Here is a 19033-nt window from a genome sequence, read left to right on the forward strand (position 1 = left end):
CTAAATCAACCTGCTGTGTCATCTATTCTACCCTAAATAGGATCATAATTTACTAAATAAACATTACGCCGTGTCAAATAAGCACTGAAACTAGTGACTGACCATAGCAGCATTAGCAAAGAGGTAATCGAGGGTTGTTATTTCACCAGTGGGGCACATTGCACAGTTAAGGTAGCATGGATCTGTTTTGAATGGCTGAACCTGTCAAATGCCACAGCAGTTTGCACATCTGTGCCCATAGTGCTAAAGGTGATTATCCCGAGTGTCACTGCAGAGAAAATGCTTTTTTTGTTGACCTGTAGTAAAAGATTATTATTGATTGTTGCCCGTGCATGATTTGTGCATGTGTTTGTCTGTCTTCTAGGAGATGATGTACATCTGGAACGGTTATACAGTCATTGGCAAACACAAAGACTTAACTGAAGGCATGCTGAAAACACTGGATGAGGCACAGGCTCAACTTGAAAGTCTACCAAGTATGTAAATCCATTAAGCACATTTACAAAGACAATTCTGATTGAAATAAATGCTATATTACAGAAATTAATCCAAACATATTAGAGACGGGTGTTGATGTAGATATAATTGAGATTGTTTGTTCAGAATGACCCAGTCTGTCTTCTGTTTGGTGCCGACTTTTAGGAACGGAGTTCTCCATAGATGATCAGTGTTTGCTGAGCCTCCTGAAGGGACTGTGTCTCAAACACTTGGGTCACCACGAGGAGGCAGAGCACTACTTTACCCTCGTCCTCTGCAAGTAAGAGCCTTTCCTCAAAGTGCTTCAGTTACAGAGTCGTCTGATTCAGTCTTTCAGTTGTGTTCTGGTGAAAACAGGTTGACATTTGATTTTTGTTCTCGTCTTCAGTGAAACTCAGATCAAGTATGACCACTACCTGGTCCCCAATGCCCTGCTGGAACACGGCCTGCTGTGTCTGCAGCAAGGCAGAAAAGATGACGCTATCAAACTGCTAGAAACAGCAAAGTAAGTCTTTGAACCAGCAAAGCATATTTAAGTCATCTGTACTTAATAGAATATGTATGAATCAGATACTCTCCCACATTCTTGTTGTAGTGTAATCAAGTGTTAACAGTACATTATGCAGTCATGTGAAAAAGAACGCTTTTCACAGTATACTCCATGATTCATTAGCTGGTAGCACCAATAACTGAATTGAATGGCAGCGTAACTAAGGGAAGGTTCAGGGTCACCCGATTCAGTCCTAAAAATAAGCTTTATCAAAAAGGAACGTTTTAAGCGTGGTCTCAAAGTAAAGAAGGTGTCTGTTCCCCAAATCCAAACTGGAGCTGATTTCACAGAAGACGCCTGAAAGCTGAACGCTTTCCTGTTTATTTGTTTAATATGGATGTTGAAGGATGTAGGCTGGTCAAAAACGACTCCAACATTCATCGCAGTGTTACGGGAGGACCAGGTGATGCCATCCAGAGTTTAAACACCATATTTCTGAGATTTGTGCAAAAAACGTTTTATCTGAATTTGAAAGCGGGCAATTAGAGGTCACCCAAACCTTTATGTTTTTAAGGCATGCCTGCACTTTAACTAACTGTTGTGTGTCATCTGGCTTCATGGATAGGTAACGCTGGGTATTATCTGCATAGCAATGAAAATGTGTAATGCCTTCTAATAATAAGGACTAAGGGAAGCATGTATAATGTAAATGGAATTAATACTGATCCCAGCACAGAAGCCTGTGGAGCCTCCATAATTACCTTTATTGTGAAGATGACTCCCCATTGCAAAACGAGCTTAAATCATCACCCCTGGCCTCCACCACCGTGCTTGACAGTTAATATGGGGTGTGCTGATATGCTGTGTATGGTCTTGTTTTGTCCAAAGGATATCCTTGTAATTTATTCAGACCACAAACCTAAATCGTGCTGCTACGCTCTACCTCCTGGCAATTCTTCCAAACAAACCATACTTCTTCAATCTTTAATTGTACTGTGATGAACTTTGTCACAAACATGCTGAGACTCTCTCAGCATTGCATTGTCTGACTTTGGGGTGCTTTTCCTGGGCTTTTCCATGAGACACTTGAATGCTCCAGGTCACACTTGCTGATGATCAATTAATCTGTTTGATTAGGAACATGTAGTAATCTATATGACTACGTAGAGTCCAGCCAAAATGTTCATTTTTACATGACTGTACACATGAAACCTTTCATTAAGAATTTCCACTTTTGATGTTTTGAAATACGTCTTCCATTCATCTTCATGGTTTCACTCAGATTTGAGTGTTTTAGAATACGAGATAAAGTTTACTCGACTTTGCTATAAACTTTGGATTTCTGGGGTTCAGGTTGAACTTTCTTGATCTTCTTTTTTTTCTGTTTCAGGCAAAATTACAAAAACTACTCGATGGAATCACGGACACACTTTCGTATACAGGCTGCTTTGCACAAGGCCAAAGGCAGCGGGGAGAACGGTATCCATGTGCCCTCCAGCCCATAACAAACAGAGGACGGCACACTAAGGAAAGACAGCATTTGTCTCCTACAGTCTCATCATGCCAACACACAGACCAGGACAGACCTGATTATTAGGGAATAATTTGTTAGTTTTCATCAAGAGGCTAGGGGAAGAGGCTTTTCCTCATGTGTGCCAAGCAACTGCAGCTCTGACTGGCTTCGGTGGATTTGCCCTCTTCCAGAGATATATCCTCATGAACTTTACTTCCTTCTGATTTAAAATGGAGACTAATTATGAAATGTGCCTATATTTATGAAACATTGCTTCTAGCGGGGTCGTCTGTCTAGCACTGTGGCCACCTGTAAGTGGTGCACTGGAGTACAAAACACAATCAGATTTATTTGGTGTATATTCTAAGTTGCCTCTGCTAATACCCCGAGGGTAGAACATTCCCAGTGCAGGGTACTGAGTCTGCGATTTGATGGAGCCAGAGTACCAAACAACCTTTACATAAAATGACTGACACTAGCTTCTCCAAGTCATTTGATCTGGCTGCTGCAGAGTTTCCCATTTTTTGTGTAGAATATAAATGAGCGATTATTTAAAAATAAAAATGACACACAGTGATGTTTTGTTAAGTCCCTGAGAACTAGGAGATTCCTTGTAATTGGTTACTGATCAGCAATATAATCAAAAATGATATGTTGTTTAAATTTTTACACTAAACTCTGGTTTATTCTGTTTGTCAGAGAGAGAGTGTTTTATTGCGCATTTTCCTTTTTCCCCTTTTTCTGAAACATATTACATCAGTGGTAGACACACATGTATTTTGTGAGATAGCTCTCTCCGAGTTTCCCTTTGAAGAGATGATCAAATCTAAAATCTTGTTTTATTTATAGTTGCATTTTATGGCTTTTTGCACAGAGCTTTGGAAGTCAGCCAGATATGCAACCTCTCCAGAGTAAAAGAAAAAGAATGCCTCTAAGACTTCCTCTAAGACATTTATATACTGTAAATGGCACCTTTTACACAAATTGTCCCGTTTTAAGAGGACAGATGAATGTGTCTTTTAGAAAGGCAGACTCCCTTCTTTTCCCCTCCTGGTGTGTGGGACGGCCTCCAGCAGTACTTGAGCTCGAACAAATGGGCCTTTCACGGCGAGCGGCAAAGTGCTGCGTGCTTGTCCGCCTGCTGCATCTTTAGTAGGTGAAGGAGCTCAGAAGCATCGCAACCACCACAGTCTTCCTGCTTCAGGATCATCTTCTGCTGCTCTTGTATATTACATGCTTGCCCAGAAACATCTATTGAAGCACTTGGATGTTGTAATCACTTCCTGTATATAGTAATCTGGTTATGGATAAATAGGGGTCACCTCTAACATGGTTGGTGGTTAGGTTATTGGAAAGGTTGCGTACTTGCAATAGTGAGTAATAAACCTGAACTCACATGTTGTCTCAAGTGTTGGAATTAGAGCAGTAGAGCACTGTTGTTTTATTCATGATTAGATTTCGATTTAGGATTTAAGATGGCTTGAAGTTCTTTTTTTCTAATGGTGAAGGAAATGCATTCTTATTGTTCTAACAGCAGCTGCTCTCCAGAAATTTCCCAAAACCACTCATGTTATACTTTCAAATAACATTATTTTCATTTTTTGCTCTTTGGGTTTGCAACTGCAGTCAAATTCTAACTAATGTAGTGGCATTATCTGCATATTTTACTGGGCATGGCTACCAAAATTACGGAATGACATTCCTGTACATACTGAATGTTTCCGTTGTAATTTAACATGATGAAAAGCAACTACAAATCCAATTTTGTGTTGTCTGGTTTTTCCTTTTAGCCATTTAAGCATAACAAAACAGAGTTTACAGAGTGAAGTGGTGTTAGGTACAGAACAAAGAACTTGACTGTACATCTGTTGTCCTTATATAATCTAATCTGTTAGATAAAGTCATCTTATTTTGTTGAAGTGTGAGACTCTGGCAGTCAGGGATACGAAAACAAGGACTATTATAACACGTCATAATCTATCGAAAACACACAAAGAGAATTAAAAAAAAATTATTCTAAATATTTAAATATCCAGCCGCAAGAAAAACTAAAAAGTGGGTGATCAAGTACTACTTTGTGGTCAGCAAGAGGAATAACACAAATACACTTACAAAGCTATCACAAAGGCTGTGTTTATGTTTTTAGCGAAGGGCAATTTGATCACGAATCTGATTGGCTGCTTAAAAGAGCCTACTCAAAGAAGGTAACAGCTCATTGGTTCTTTTTCAGCGGGGCGGTGCTTTGTGTTGCTACATCACCAGCTTTCGTTGTTCGGCTGCTGTCTGCAAACTGGAAAGTCCCCTTCAGACATAGAGGTCCGCGTCAGGAAAATTGCTGTTAGCGTTGTGATTTGCGTTGAGGGGTATTGAATTTTCCTTCCCTTCGATGCGTCAATAAACACAATTCTAGCTCGCTGTTTCAGCTCCGAATTTATTTATTTTTAGCTAAGCGATTAGATGTTCCCTTTCGAATGCTAGCTGGTGTTAGCAGGCTAGCTCTTTGTGTGGCTAGCAGCTAGCCGAGCGATGTTTTGTTGTTGTTAAACTGGGCAGCCCTCCTGTCGTCTGGTAAGGAGAATCATCAGCTGTGTATGGAAAAAACGCCCCATCGACGCCTTTTTCTCCTCTCCCATTGTCTGTGAAAGTGACCCTTGAAATTAGTAAAGCGAAGACGACAGAGGGGAGAGTTTGATTGAAGAGGGAGGAGATGGGAAACTGTCTGAAATCTCCCACATCGGATGACATTTCTTTGCTACATGAATCTCAGTCGGACCGGGCCAGCTACGGAGATGGTGCTGATCCCGATCAGGAGCCACCGCCCCCCTATCAGGTAACTTTCACCAACAGTTTCAGGGAAAATGAGCTCGTAGATATGTTTTGCCATGAGCAAAATTCATGAAATACCTGAAGCGTGGACAATGTCTGATAATGTGTGACGGGCTCGGCCCAAAAACGTCTGCCTTTATGCAGCTGAAGGCAAGATCAGCTGTTTACAGATCCAACATCACCCTTGGGCGGCAGAACGACTCAGTGACCCTGTCCCTTCATAGCATTGACACTAATCCGCTTTGTTCTGTCCGATGGTCCTGCCTCTGTCCGTCAATTCCCTGAAGTCATATCTTGATTCAGGCTTCACTGATACAACAGCAGCACGGCTTGCTCATTCAGAAACTCTGAACCAAATCATTTAGGCTCATGTAAGTCAGCACATAAATCTGTCATGGCCTGTGGTACACATTAACAGTGAACTTGAAACAGAGCCCAGTTCTCCATGTGTAGGAGAATTATGACTTGGTGACTTTCATAACTTTACTGCTTCTTTTGACTAATCTCCTTCAGGGCAACAACTTTGTATGATGACCTTATTTCCTGAATTAGATCATCCACAAACAGACCAGGCTATGCTGTAACTGTAAATATGATGCACAGTGTTACTTATCTTTCCTTTGTAATTTCTCTATAATACAGACCAGCAAGTTCAATGTTAAGAGACAGCTGGTATGTGTTATGTAAGCCTTGTCAGACAGTTTGCTGTTACTAGGTTAAGCTGTGCCTTATCTGTAGATTTAAGATAAGGATTTTTCTAAAGCATGGGAAACTAAAGGTGACATCAGGTCGGTACAGAAGGAGAGCTTGTGTTGTAGGATGTTACATAATGTAATGTTATATTCAGGCAAGCATGTTTTATTTTCATCACATTAGGGGTGAAAACCTAAAGGAGAGACTTTGCCAAGTTGTCCTAACATTTAAAAAGAAAAATTAACATCAAGGGCTTTCTAGCTGGATCTTGAAAAGTAATGTTTTTGAAATTAATGTGAATATACAAACACGAACACTGATTATTGGTGCATTATTTGAAAATCTAATTGAGCTTCATCAGGAAATCTTTAGGTAAATTTTGTTTTTTATAGATCTTCATATTAATTGGTAGAACTACAATGAATTTTGTACATTAGATGTTAAAAAGAAAAGAGGGGAATATACAAAATAACAAAGGAGCTATTACCATTACTTTTGCCCAAAAATAATGGTTAGCACATTTGTCTAACAAGCTAAAGATCCCTGGTTTGTTTCTGGGAGAAGACCCTGTTCCCTTTTGGAGTTGCATGAAGAGCATCTGTTTCCCGCTATGGAAAGTAGCTTCCTATCAGACAACCAGAATTGGGACATGGAAACTTGGCCCAAACACATTCAACCTCTCATTTATAAGCTTTGTCGTTTCTTAGACACTGTGTCCGAGTCGGTCAATATTATATTTGGACAGGTTGAGTATTTTTCCCCAGTTCATGTCCTTGTGTGAGCTCTGTCCAGCATACACCAGTGTGTAATTAGGTCAGCACAGTCAGCTGTGTTATCATAGATGATGAATGTTGTAATAAACCACACAATCTTTGCTAGGGGCCCTCTGGAAGAGCTCTCACTAAGCTTTCAGTGTTGTTCAGCAAGTCTGCGTGCAGTGTGTTTATACTGGCAGAGTTTCTCAAGAGGGTTAACTAACTAGTTAAAGCCTCCTTATAAAGAACTCTTTCAGAACAGCCAGCTTCTCCTTGGTGACCACAGTAATCGGCACCTTCACCACACGTTTTTTGTTCGGCATCAACACGCTTTGGGAATTTGTGGTGGAACGGGTATTAAATTCTCCCAAATGCTCCATTTAAAATTTAATTTGTTGCATTTGTGAAAGCTTTCACATGCTGCTGAGTGCAAATGTGTACTCTGGATACTGCCTGGAGGTCTGTCCTCCATACAGAGGGTGAGATTTGCAAGTCATGGTGCAAAACTTGATGCTGGCAGTGGCAACAGTGAAATCCAAATCAAGGATAATATGAGCTATAGCTGTGCTTATGCTACAAAATGAATCAGAAAGGGAAGCTTTTGTGTAGTTGTCAAATAAGCATTGACAAGGATTTATTTAATCGATGAAGAGCAATCTGTCACACTGGAACTGTTGTTGATGGCTCTAATGTAATTAAATGTTGAATTGTGTTGCCTTCTGTCATTTTCATATGTGGGCCATACTCGAGACATAACAGTCTAATCAGCACACTTTGGTTAGGATGCCCACTGAAGCCCTTAAATTGAAAAACAGGAAATGATTAATGGATTTGTCTCCAATTTAAGATTCGTTAACACTTCGTTTCTGTCTGTAGCTTAAGTTATACCTAGCCTGAGGTTTAGCCAACCTGGAAACTGTAAATAGTGCCCAAGTACATCTGTAACAAATGCAACATTTTATAAGTGCATACCTGTCTTCAGATGTTTCCCCATCGATTCTAAACAACCTCGTGAGGTTGTCTGCATGTTAAACTGATTGGAAATCACTGCTGTCTGTATACAGAGCATTCATGATCCAAAGTCCAGAACTGGCTCTGTCGACTGTATGTTGGCAGCCTGCATTTGGGGCTGTTGAATAACTTCATGGCTTATGAAGACAGTGCACAGATCTGACATTCATAACTCCATATGTGGACACTTCACATAGATGCTATAGAGAACCATGAAATGGATAAGATACTATTATAATCCTTTTTCAGGGAATTTTGGTTTTTTTGTTAGTTTTTATTCCGACTCCTCTCTTTCTCAAGTTACCTCTCAGGTATAATGTTGTGGCTAATTTTTGCAAAATCCTTGTGAAGAGGAATGGTGGGATTAATTTTTATAATTGTTACATTACACATACAGATGGACCCCCCGATAAAAAAAACAAAACAACAACATAAAAACAAACAAACAAAACCCCAAATACTATTTAGTAAGATGTTGACCCACCACATGTCACAAGAACAAATTCACTCTATTTTAGCAATTTCACAAGTGCCTCGAGCTCTCTTGGTGGGACGTTACACATTTCCTTTAAATTACATTCCAAAAACATTGTCACTTGTACTTGACCTTTGTCAGGTGACTCAGTTAGATTTTGTTTGTAAGTTTTGATCCAAAACATGCTCAGTCATTTAGTGTTTGTGTATAAAATTATAGTTAGAAATCCAGGGATCCGGTGATCCTTGTTAGCAAACATTTGGCAATAGCGGGGAGGAACAATTTAAATTTAACATGAAGAGGCTGATGGATGAGCCAAGCTCATGGAGGGGCAGACATGGGCCATGATTGAGAGGTGAGAGGAAGAGTGCTATTGGATGCACTAATCAGCGTTTATTTACAGCTGCAAGAAGGGTGCAGAATACGACATACAGGCCAAATCTCACCAGTCCCTGCTTCTCCACAGACACTCAGGCCACAGGTGAAAAATAAAAAACTTTTATCCTGCATTACATCCAACTGAAAATATTTATGAACAGCACTAAGTGATGGAAGGCTTACACTTTGGTGTATCAGGATCTCGCCGAGTGTGGCTGGAATGAGAGTTAACACCTCAAAGTCCATGGTTCTCAGATAGAAAAGACTGGAGTCTCCACTTTGGGTCAGGGACAAGTCAGTCCCCTAAGTGGAGGAGTTTAAGTATTTTCGGGTCTTGTTCTCGAGTGACTGGAATGGGGGATTGACGGATTGGGGTTGCATATGCAGCGATGTGGATGTGGTATCAGTCCATTGTGATGAAGAGAGCTGGACATAAAAGCAAAGCAGATGAGCTACATCCATATCCTCACCTATGGTCACAAGCAAGGTAGTGATTGGAAGAACGAGGTTGAGGATACAAACGGTGAAAATGAGCTTTCTAGGAAGAGCCTGCCCTCTTCCTTAGAATTAAGGTGACGAGTTCAGTCATTTGTGAAGCGCTTGGAGTAGAGCCAGTTGAGGTCTTTCTGGCATCTGGCTAGGATGCCTCCTGGGTGAGGTGTTCCAGGCATTTCCTTCTGGGAGGAGGCCCCAGGTTGAACCCAGGACATGCTACAGAAATTGTGTCTCTTGGGTGTCTTAAGAACGTCCCTGTGCTTCCCCGGATGAGCTGTAGGAGGTGGTTGAGAGAGGGAGGTCTGGGTTTCTTTGTCTAGGCTGCTGCCCCTGTGACCTGACTCTGGATGAGTAGCAGAAAATGGGTGGATGCATTTGCTTGCCCTCCTCCTTCCGCTGTGAGTTTCTTAATCTCTGCAACTCCTGTATACTTCCCTCATTCTTTCAACTGCCACCAGAAATAGTTATGAAGTAGTGACGCTACTGAGTCAAATTGTTTGGAGCAGTATTGGAAAAGGATACATTAAAGTATAAATTGTCCCACACCCATTAAATTTCCTTATATTTGCCTCATTTCAGATTGTTTAGGATAAGGAAATACTCCTAGTATAATATTATTTTAAAGGCCAAATGTAAGAATTTGCAGTCTGTGCTGTCACTGGCTATAGATGGGCGATGGATGGATTTAGAAAGCCAAGTAGGGGACATGAGTCCTGTGAGCCGGCCACTTAGCCTAGCATACCATTAAAATTCTTGTCAAAACAAAACGAGTCATTGTGTGTTTGCGTCAGTTGTTTTTATAAACTGTGAAACAAAGGAGAGGGAGGTGCAGTTCAGTGTGTGTTCTTAGCATTGGGCTGTAGCTGTAAGCTTATGCCTGCGTATTTTTGTGCAGACGGGCGTATAGCAGACGGTGTGTGTGTGTGTGTCGACTGTGGTGATTTGGACAGCAGCTGGCGAGACAGGAGCTGACTCATCTCGGTCTGGACCACAGGAGATAAGGCACCCCTGTGTGTTTTAGAGGGGGGGGTGCGTGCATATGTGTGTTCACTCTCGGCTGTAACACCAGAGTATCCTGATAGAAGCAGTGACAAGTGTTTTTATTGATCACATTTAGTCTGGCCTATATTCTACTTTCAGCTTGTTTCATAGCTAAATCTTATTGGCTGAGACACTTTGCAGACTTTGAAATTTTCCCTCTTTGTTGTTGGAGTTATGATCAATTTTAGTGTTTTTTGTATAAAATGATGTCAACGATCTCAGGTTTTAATTTGTCACCCATCTGTCTGCAAATCTAATACAGGTGATATTTCTGTCTTCAGTCTGCCAGCACAGGAGGGTCAAAGAGGATCGGAAACATGTCACATAAGAACCAGTCATAAAGTTTCTCCTGATGAGGTTTTAATATGCTCTCTCACTGTAGTAGATACACAAGAGGAGCACAGTCTATCAACCAGCTGCATTACTGTTGGGATGAGAGGGCTCGCCAGCAGTTTGCTTTAAACACAGTGTGCTCAGCCAGGTTGCTTTGGTGGCACTTTCTAATTGGCCTTCAAATGTGATGGAGCCGAGAAAAAATAAGAAATGAAAACTGAAAAGTATTTTTCTGAATGATTTCGGTGCATGTAATAGAATATTGTATATTTATTTTTGAAAGTATATTGTAATGTCCCAGACTACATTCACAAACATGCTAAGAAAAGTGTGCATGTGTCGCAGTCGAGGAAAACGGGAAAAACTGTGTAACTTCTTCATTGTGTCCAGATAATGGTAATGAGCTGAACTTTAGGTCCTCGGCCTTAATCAAAGGTAAGGGTTACATTACTTCATTCTTACATGATGTTGATCTTTAGCCTTGTAAGGAAGGCGGCAATAAACCCCACTGGAGGAGCCTCTGATTGCCTACATTTTGTCCTAATATGGTTACAGAAACATTGGGGGCGTGGAGAAAACCGCGCTGACAAGCGTGTTATTGTACTGCAGGTCAGTGACATAGACGTGGGCTTTGCCTCCAACACAGAGCTTATCACAGAGCCCTGACTCAGCTACAAGTAAATTCTTTTGTTCTCTTCACAACTTCATCCAAAAGTTTAGTTCTCATTTTCCTCGGACTGAAAACTGAGAGCCGAGCTACAAGTAATGATGATCAGATGGCTCGGGGGGGTTTGATTAGTATATTACAGAGGCATAACTAATGTTCATGCAGGACTTTAAATTGTGGTACAAACTATGTGTTTAAAGTTGGGTGTCGCCAACATGACATCACCTATTAAAGCCTCAAGCTGAGTATTTTTGCCTTGAACGTGCTTGTCTTTAGAAACCAGACGTGTCAAGCTGACTGGGGCAATTTTTGCAGAAAAACTGCTTTTTCATCCCTTTTTTACACTAATGGGGACATCATTTATAAGAATTAACATCCAGGTTTTTCTTTTTCTTTTTTGGGGATGTGTTTAATATTAGTTATAATATCATTGGCCAGCATCGGTGGATCAACTTCCTGCTTTGATGAGATCATTTACCGGTGTTGGCACACTTTGAGTCTTGTCCTGTTATCGCACCACAAAACACATCCTGTGATGCTAACGCGCATCATTCGGCCCCCGTTATTGTTCTTGCTGCCGGTGTGCATGCTGCCCTGCGTTGTGTGCAAGTGTCTGCAGGTCTCGTTCAGAGATTTTGTTACGTTGCAGGGCTCAGAAGAAGAGCTAAGATTTCAGAGACTGCGAACGCTTCATGTTTCAGGTGTTGCTTCCCTTACAGCTTGATGCAGGATGCAGATAGTCACCCCCCAGCTGATTTCTTTTGGAAACCTTCCACTTATTGTGTGCATCTGCTTCCCCTACTTGCTACCATCACCTTGATTCCCGCTCACCATTAGCAGCCTGAGCCTGGCAGGCTGACAGTCGCTGCTGTAGCTGCTGTGTGCTTGGCTCAGCAACCTACAGCATGCTTGGCAGAGAGAACCAAGGTCCACCCCCCTCATTAGTTCCCCTTTCACCCTTTTGGTACCACTGAGGTCACTTAATAAACAGTTGTCAGCCCAGCTGACATATGACAACAATTACACTGCTGACCATTGCACAGTTGAGGACCCTAAACACACACAGTGCAGCTGCTGCTCCCCCCCCTCCCCAAGAGGCCCCGTCTGCAGCTTTTATTATCGCTGCCTGGCTTTTAGAGTTGGCTAAAAAAATGGCTGTCAGAGGAGGAACAGACAGCCTCGACTGCTAAAATTATGCTGACTCATGGGTTAAATGTTGCTGAGAGACTGAGAGGCTAGCTAGCATCTCCATCTGTCCCATTAAAACTCTTTAGCTTTAAAAGATAGCATTTCAAACAAATTAAAAAGTAGACTGCTTGTGTGTGTCTGTGTGTCACCTCTCATGCTTAAACACAAACCAAAAAAGCAATCTCGCCCCTGAAGGTACAGTTACAATACCTTTGACACTTCTTTGACTTCTTACAGAGGCCTTTTCCAGGCATCATCTGTTTAATCGAATATGTTGTCGTCCACTTTCCAGCTGTGATTTTAATTGGGTGGACTACATATGAAAAGAAATAGACAGCACAGTGGGCAATGTCATTAAGAAAGTCATGAAGCATGAAGGACAAAACTGTGAAACCTGTAGAAACCACAGCTTTGTATGATACCAATCGTGGTTTGTTTGATTCACATTGTGACAGAAAGACACTACACTACCCACAATCCTGAATTTAAACAGCGATATTCCTGATTGGTGGAGATCGCTGTTACCATGCAAATGTCAGAAACTGGTAGAGCGGTGATTGAGGTCAGGAACAACTGTACAGTACTGATAACTAAGCTATCATTTACATACACACACAACATGAACTACAAAATCTCTTTCTGTTCAGTTTTAACAACACTGCAGCAATAAAAAGGATTTTCAAAGGTTTTTTGTTTTGTTTTAGTTTTTGATCCTGAACACATTTTGTTCTGGCCGTGATTTGCTTTGTGGCTGGTTGGTTTGGTTTAAAGCTTGAAAGTCTTTATATAAATATTTTCTGAAATATTGTGTTGTCAGGATAAACTCAGAGCTGAGTAAGAAGGCTGCACGGTTATGCTGCGTTTCAGATACCTCAGAGTTCAGGAGTGTTGTCACTCTGAACCCGGCACATTCAGATGGCTAACTCGGGTCTGCTCCGAGCTTCTAATGGTGAATTTATGGTACTGTGGTTGTGTCTGTTTGTGGAGGTATTCAGATATGCTGAGGGTTTCTCAATCTACACAAACGTGATTGTGTGCAGCTCGTAGTTTGATGTGACTGACGCTGGAACAGGAAATGAAGTAACATCACTGTCAGAAAATAACATTATATTACACTGTAAGGACAGTCAGAATACAGTGCATGCTTTGGTGTGACGATATTGTGCCTCTCATGTTTGCTTTGACTCTTTAATACTGAAACCCGTTCACTTTGACTCGCTGTTACTTTGATGACACATTAATCTTTCACTTATGTGGTTTTCCAGGCCAGTGTTTAAAAAAACCAAAGACAAGAAAAGAAACCCATCCCAGACATAATGACAGACTTTTCATTTCACACTTCTCTCGACTGAGGCTGCTTTGATGTTTGAGTCAGAAAATTATTGAGCTAGAAATATGAGCTGCTTTAAATTGGCATTTAAAAAAAACAGTTAATGCTCAAAACCCAAATGGATTTGTTTCCTGCTGGGATCCTTATTTGTTAGGAAAATGTGCATCAGTTAGAAATACTGTTAAATAAATAAAGTTACTTTTAATGACGTGAACTAGAACAACAGTAAGATTTCCCATCGCATGTTGGTATCGGCTGCAGTGGCTTATGGGTGTGGGGAAACACTACCATCTACTGCCTGAAATCATTAGCTTACAGCATGTCCAGACATCCAGGCCTAATAGACTGCTTTAGATACTGACGATGGATATTGTGAGGATGTGAGTCTTATTTTGGGCCGGCTTCTCGACACTGACAGTTATATATTAGGAGAGTTTGTTGGATTGTGAGATTGTTGCACTCGAGTACTTTGATTTTGTAGAGGACTAAAGTGAATGAACCCGTCTGCTTGTTAAGCTGAGGGATTTTATGTGATAAGCCTCATCAGTGTTGTACTGGCAGAGTTTATTTTTATGTCCCGGCTCACATAATAAGTTTGTGCCATAATCAGGAGTTTTTCTTCTTTCCTTTTTGAAAGTGAGAAGGCCCAAATCTTCCTTTGTTAAAGTAAATCCAGCACAGATATAGCCTGCTGAGAGATTCGGTGACGATATCCTCTCAAACAATACTTTTTTTTTTCTTTTTTTTTTTTAAAGGCCAACTTTGAGGTGTATTTTTCAGACGTTTGTACTTAGTGTTTCTCATCAATTCTTCCCCTGCCACAGCTTTCATGTTACAGATTTTGTAAAGTAGACTTACTCAACAGTGTTAAGCCTCTTTATGTTGTCTCTTTTCTTCCTGCAGGAGCAAATCCATGTGCCTGTCTACCATCCGACGCCCAGCCAAACCCGACTGGTCACTCAGCTGACCGAAGAGGAGCAGATCCGAATCGCTCAACGCATCGGGCTTATCCAGCACCTCCCAAAGGGCGTGTATGACCCGGGAAGGGATGGATCCGAGAAGAAGATCAGAGAGTGAGTAGAAGCTCTGAGTGGGCAAACACAAATACTGCTTCACTGCAGAATTCAAGAGTTACATACGTTTCAAACAGGAGTTTATTCACTGAGTTACTGCTTGGTTTTCCACACAGCTTCATGTTGGCACATTCCAGTAAAATTCAGAATATAATAAATTCTTGTTATTAGCATGAAAACATTGCTTTGATACAGAGATGTGTAGTTACAGTACAGCACAAACCTTGATATTTTTGGGGGGAGCCGCCCACTTTGATTTTAGGTGGGTTGGATAAGTAAAACTCTCCTTTCTGTCTGTGCAAAGGAGTTTTTTCTGTCATTGGTTAGTGCAGCAGTCAAATTACAGCAACGCTGGGAGAGAGCGAGGGGAAGTCATGCAGCGAGTGGTTGTGGGTTGGACTCAAATCTGGCCGCTGCACTCCAGCTGTGTGGCATGTGGTCGCCTTAGTTAAAGTGGAACCCAGTGTAAAGAAGTCTTACTACACATTTAGATATCTGAATATGATAACTGCAATTTCAACAGTATGTCTCTGTTTTTCTACGTGATAAAGAAATGCTGCTATAGTAAACTAAAGCCTGTCAGCGTGAGCATTTAAATTGTAAGAATACGTGTAAAATGACAGAACGCGCTCTCATTGCCCAGACTGTCCTGTAATTATTATCAGGGGCAGTTCCAGTTTCAAACTTTTAGGGGGGCTCAGCTGCCAATCATAATCTCAGCAGTGCCTTGTAATTAATATTAATGCAATGTGCTGTTTGCGACTGTAATCAGCCCTTTTGACATTTGCAAACCTCAATTCAGTTGGATAAACATTAGTTTTACCTTCAAAAGCAACATAATTACTGTATTTTTTGGACCATAAGGCGCACTGTCAATTTTTGAGGAAATTAAAGGATTTTAAGTGTGCCTTAGTCTGAAAAATACGGCAGTTGGATGACCTATTGTAGTGTCTAAGAACAGACACTGCAGTAGATCCTCTCTCTCCATCCTCCTCACTTGACTAGAAACTAGAAAATGACAAAGATATAATCTTATAATAATTATTATAAGAGCATCGACAACAGTACAGCACACTGCTTAGTTATCTCAAATGAATGAATGAATCAGTGAATGTGAGTGAAACAGAAGCTGCAGCTTTATCATTTTTGGTGAATTTGATCACATGTCCACTCTTACCTGTTTCCTTTTGCTCTCTGTCCTCCTCTGTCTTTGTGCCGTCACCCAAAAATTATATGTTACAGTGAATAAAAGGCATAAACCGATCATTATCAGTTCATAGCAATATTCAAACTGAATCCAGGCTGCTGCGGGACATAGACAGGTTGACATTTTGACTTGCGGTCACCTGGATCTGGAGCTCTGTCAACTTCAGGTCCCAAAGTCAAACGAACACTGCAGCATCACTGAGAGTTTAAACTGTCTAAAGTCTTTCATCTTTAATAAAATGATCAGCTTTGCTGCTTTACCAGGTGTAACAATGAAGTTTAACATCCAGGCATCCATGAAAACAGCATTTATTAAATTTAACTGAGTTAGAAGTTAGCAGGAAGTTAGCTCGCTAGCTTCCACCTGATATAGCATGTTCTGACTGAGAGATGAATCTTTTAGATCAAATGTTTTGAATTAAATAATTATTTTTTTTATCTCAAAAATGTCATATTATTTATTCTGCATTTTATTTTATTCCAAATTCCAGGGATGTGCCTTTAATTGAGAAGTAATCATTTATCATAGTTGAAGGTCTGTCTGTGTATTTTTTGTTTTTTACTTGTTTTGTTGTTTCCTGTGTAGTTGTGCTGTTCAACCAATGACTAGTGTGTTTTTAATAAGACAAATGTTGTTCACCATTGCAGGTGTGTCATCTGTATGATGGACTTTGTCTACGGAGACCCGATCCGGTTCCTGCCCTGCATGCACATCTACCACATGGACTGTATCGATGACTGGCTGATGAGATCCTTCACTTGCCCCTCGTGCATGGAGCCTGTGGATGCTGCACTGCTTTCCTCCTACGAGACCAACTGACACGAAACCCCTTTGGACTAAACCGGACACGCACAAACACATGTATACGCTCACACAAACACGGACATGAATTATGCATAAAAATGAAAATACACAAAACACTTCCATCTTTGCTGTATCCTGGATTAGTAAGATGGCGATTATAAAAGCAGTGATTATGTTAAAGATGTACAATGAATTCTGTGTGGGTGTACGTAAGTGTTTGTCTATTTGTGTGTGCACAATTTCCTCAGTTGGCCTGCTGGACAGGATTACATCTGGGAAAGGACTGGAAGAATGAAGGGTTTTTTGTGGTATGGACAAGCAGGACTGAGGAAAGACGACAGAGGACGGTGGAATGCACAGGGGCGTTGTAACGGGACATCGAAGGCAATGGATGGTGGATTCATCGTTACGGTTCAGAAACTTTATCAAGGTCTGGTTTTAAATTTGCGATACACGCACCTTCCTCCTTAACTTTGGGCGCGGTGATTGGAATGAGCCTGAGAGAGACTGCAGGACTGCTCTCACCTGATTACTGTAACGCCACGCTGCAGGACGGAGGAGAGAGGACTTCCGAATCCTTCAGAAATGCTGCCATATGCCTCTCTGTCAAAACTGCTGCAGAAGAACTGTTGCAGAAACAGATATGTGATTTTAAGACTGCCAGAGATGGACATCAGACTTTGGACTGCTAACTTACGATTTATTCTGCACATGTACCAGAGGCCTGTTCTCAGACGGGCCTTGAGTCGTCTCTGTACAGACGTTTCCTGAGAAAAATGAGATCAGTAGCTCGGTGGATTCACTGTCCGGTGACTTTGTGAAATCTGTTTGTTTTGTCAGGCAGCATAAGGGCTCTGTTAACCAGTGTTTACCACCAACACAGACATGACTAAAGGAAGTGCAGTGTGTGCTGATGTAATGGGCTGTGGTAGAGTTTTGTTGTTAAGGTCTTGACTTCTTATTCAGTGAGATGTCACATTATTGGCCAAAGCACAAGTAGACCAGTTAACAAACCATAAATACACACGAGACATTTGCACTTCCTAATCAGACCAGAGACAGGAGGACCACATGCAGTTGTAATTATGTGAATGTAAAGTATCTGATTTGCTTTATGTGCATCCTCTTTACCACTGCAGTTATTTGTAATGAAAGCCACTGTCTCTGTGGAGTGGGAGCAGAGTACTTAATTTATTATAGAAATTAACCAAACTACTGAATTAATTCCAAGGATTGTGTCCCTGTTCTTTGTGCTGAAGACAAAATTAAAACGTAGACAAGGTTGGGCTTTTTTAATGTGCTTGGAAAATCAATTTCCTGTCCTCCGAAACAGGCGGTGAAAGAGTGTGATGTGGTCATAATGATGGAGTATGCAGTTATGTTTGGTTTCAGTTTAAAAATGTTCGGTTTCTATGCATTTGTATTCTCATTTTCTTGGCATCGAGTTGAGTCCTCTGAACAGGATTTCTTTGCCGCATTATAAAATGTCCATTGCCCAAGTCACCAGGTTTACAATAAAAGCACAAAGAAGTACAACATTTTCTTTGATAGTGTCCTTCCCCAGCTAACGTTAGCATGTGAGTGAGTCTGTAAATGTAAATCCTGCAGAAAATGGTTGATATTTAAGCTCCCCTTGCATACAGATCTCTGTGATCTGTGAATGCTTTTCAAGGACCTTTGTGTTTTGCGAAATTTGGTGGGTGGGCAGGTCGGTGGCTTAGTTTTTGCACAGTACTGTCATGTACGTAACTCTTTATGTTCTAAATTGTCCATCATTAGGGTGGAGCTCCATGGCCTTAGGTTACACATAAGTGAAGGGTTGATATCTGTTGCTAAAATGTGAGCACAGGTGGTAATAGGCAGACTGCAAATGCTGCTGCTGAGCTGTCAGACATTGTACATGTCATGTAATGAAGACTACAGGAGGTGTATCAGAAAATGTCCCAGTACATTGTCACAAACTAATAAATGAACTCTGTGTGTATCGTGGTTCTTTGGTTTCCTCCTGGCTCTTAAGCACGTTTCGATCTGCGGCTCCTTGCAGTGGAAAAGCAGATGACACATATCCTCTGGTTTCAGTATGAACTTGATCACACCCAAGTGCAGCTGACCAATAACTGTGGTTATAAATGTGCCATCGTAACTCATTCAGCTTCCGTTTTCCACCAACACTAGTCTGGTCTGGAACCATAGTTCATGTTTCCTGATTCAACACTGGCAGCAGCTCCAGTGCCATGAAAAAGTATTTGCTGCCTCCTTGGTCGCAGTTTTTTTTTT

The 19033-nt window shown here is 41.1% G+C and overlaps 2 protein-coding genes across 7 annotated transcripts in view; both read left to right on the forward strand.

Moving 5' to 3' along the window:
• ttc39a (tetratricopeptide repeat domain 39A) overlaps positions 1-4242 on the forward strand; it is a 30507-nt gene extending 26265 nt beyond the window's left edge. For all 4 annotated transcript variants that reach the window (XM_026157953.1, XM_026157955.1, XM_026157957.1 and 1 more), the window contains 4 exons: positions 365-476; positions 643-757; positions 866-982; positions 2358-4242. In XM_026157953.1, coding sequence (XP_026013738.1) covers positions 365-476; positions 643-757; positions 866-982; positions 2358-2472 — 459 coding nt within the window. In that variant the 3' untranslated portion in view covers positions 2473-4242. The remainder of the gene's footprint in view (positions 1-364; positions 477-642; positions 758-865; positions 983-2357) is intronic.
• A 503-nt stretch (positions 4243-4745) lies between these two features.
• rnf11b (ring finger protein 11b) lies at positions 4746-18745 on the forward strand. 3 transcript variants are annotated; one of them, XM_026157960.1, is made up of 4 exons: positions 4746-5310; positions 14576-14745; positions 16600-16813; positions 17005-18745. In XM_026157960.1, exons 1-3 carry the CDS (start codon positions 5188-5190, stop codon positions 16769-16771), a joined length of 465 nt encoding a protein of 154 aa, XP_026013745.1. In that variant the 5' UTR covers positions 4746-5187; the 3' UTR covers positions 16772-16813; positions 17005-18745. The 3 variants fall into 3 exon arrangements, with proteins under 3 accessions (XP_026013745.1, XP_026013744.1, XP_026013743.1); XM_026157959.1 differs by having other exon boundaries at positions 4747-4843; positions 5126-5310; positions 16600-18745; XM_026157958.1 differs by having other exon boundaries at positions 4747-5310; positions 16600-18745.
• The last annotated feature ends 288 nt before the right edge of the window (positions 18746-19033 follow it).

The sequence above is a fragment of the Astatotilapia calliptera genome, chromosome 23 (assembly GCF_900246225.1).
Source record: "Astatotilapia calliptera chromosome 23, fAstCal1.2, whole genome shotgun sequence".
In the NCBI taxonomy this organism is placed as follows: Eukaryota; Metazoa; Chordata; class Actinopteri; order Cichliformes; family Cichlidae; genus Astatotilapia; species Astatotilapia calliptera.

Excerpts from the sequence above, each read along its gene's own strand:
- rnf11b (XM_026157960.1), top strand. The coding sequence starts at position 5,188 with ATGGGAAACTGTCTGAAATCTCCCACATCGGATGACATTTCTTTGCTA. Across the intron at positions 5,311-14,575 it reads AGCCACCGCCCCCCTATCAG|GAGCAAATCCATGTGCCTGT; the intron begins GTAACTTTCACC and ends TTCTTCCTGCAG. Across the intron at positions 14,746-16,599 it reads TCCGAGAAGAAGATCAGAGA|GTGTGTCATCTGTATGATGG; the intron begins GTGAGTAGAAGC and ends TCACCATTGCAG.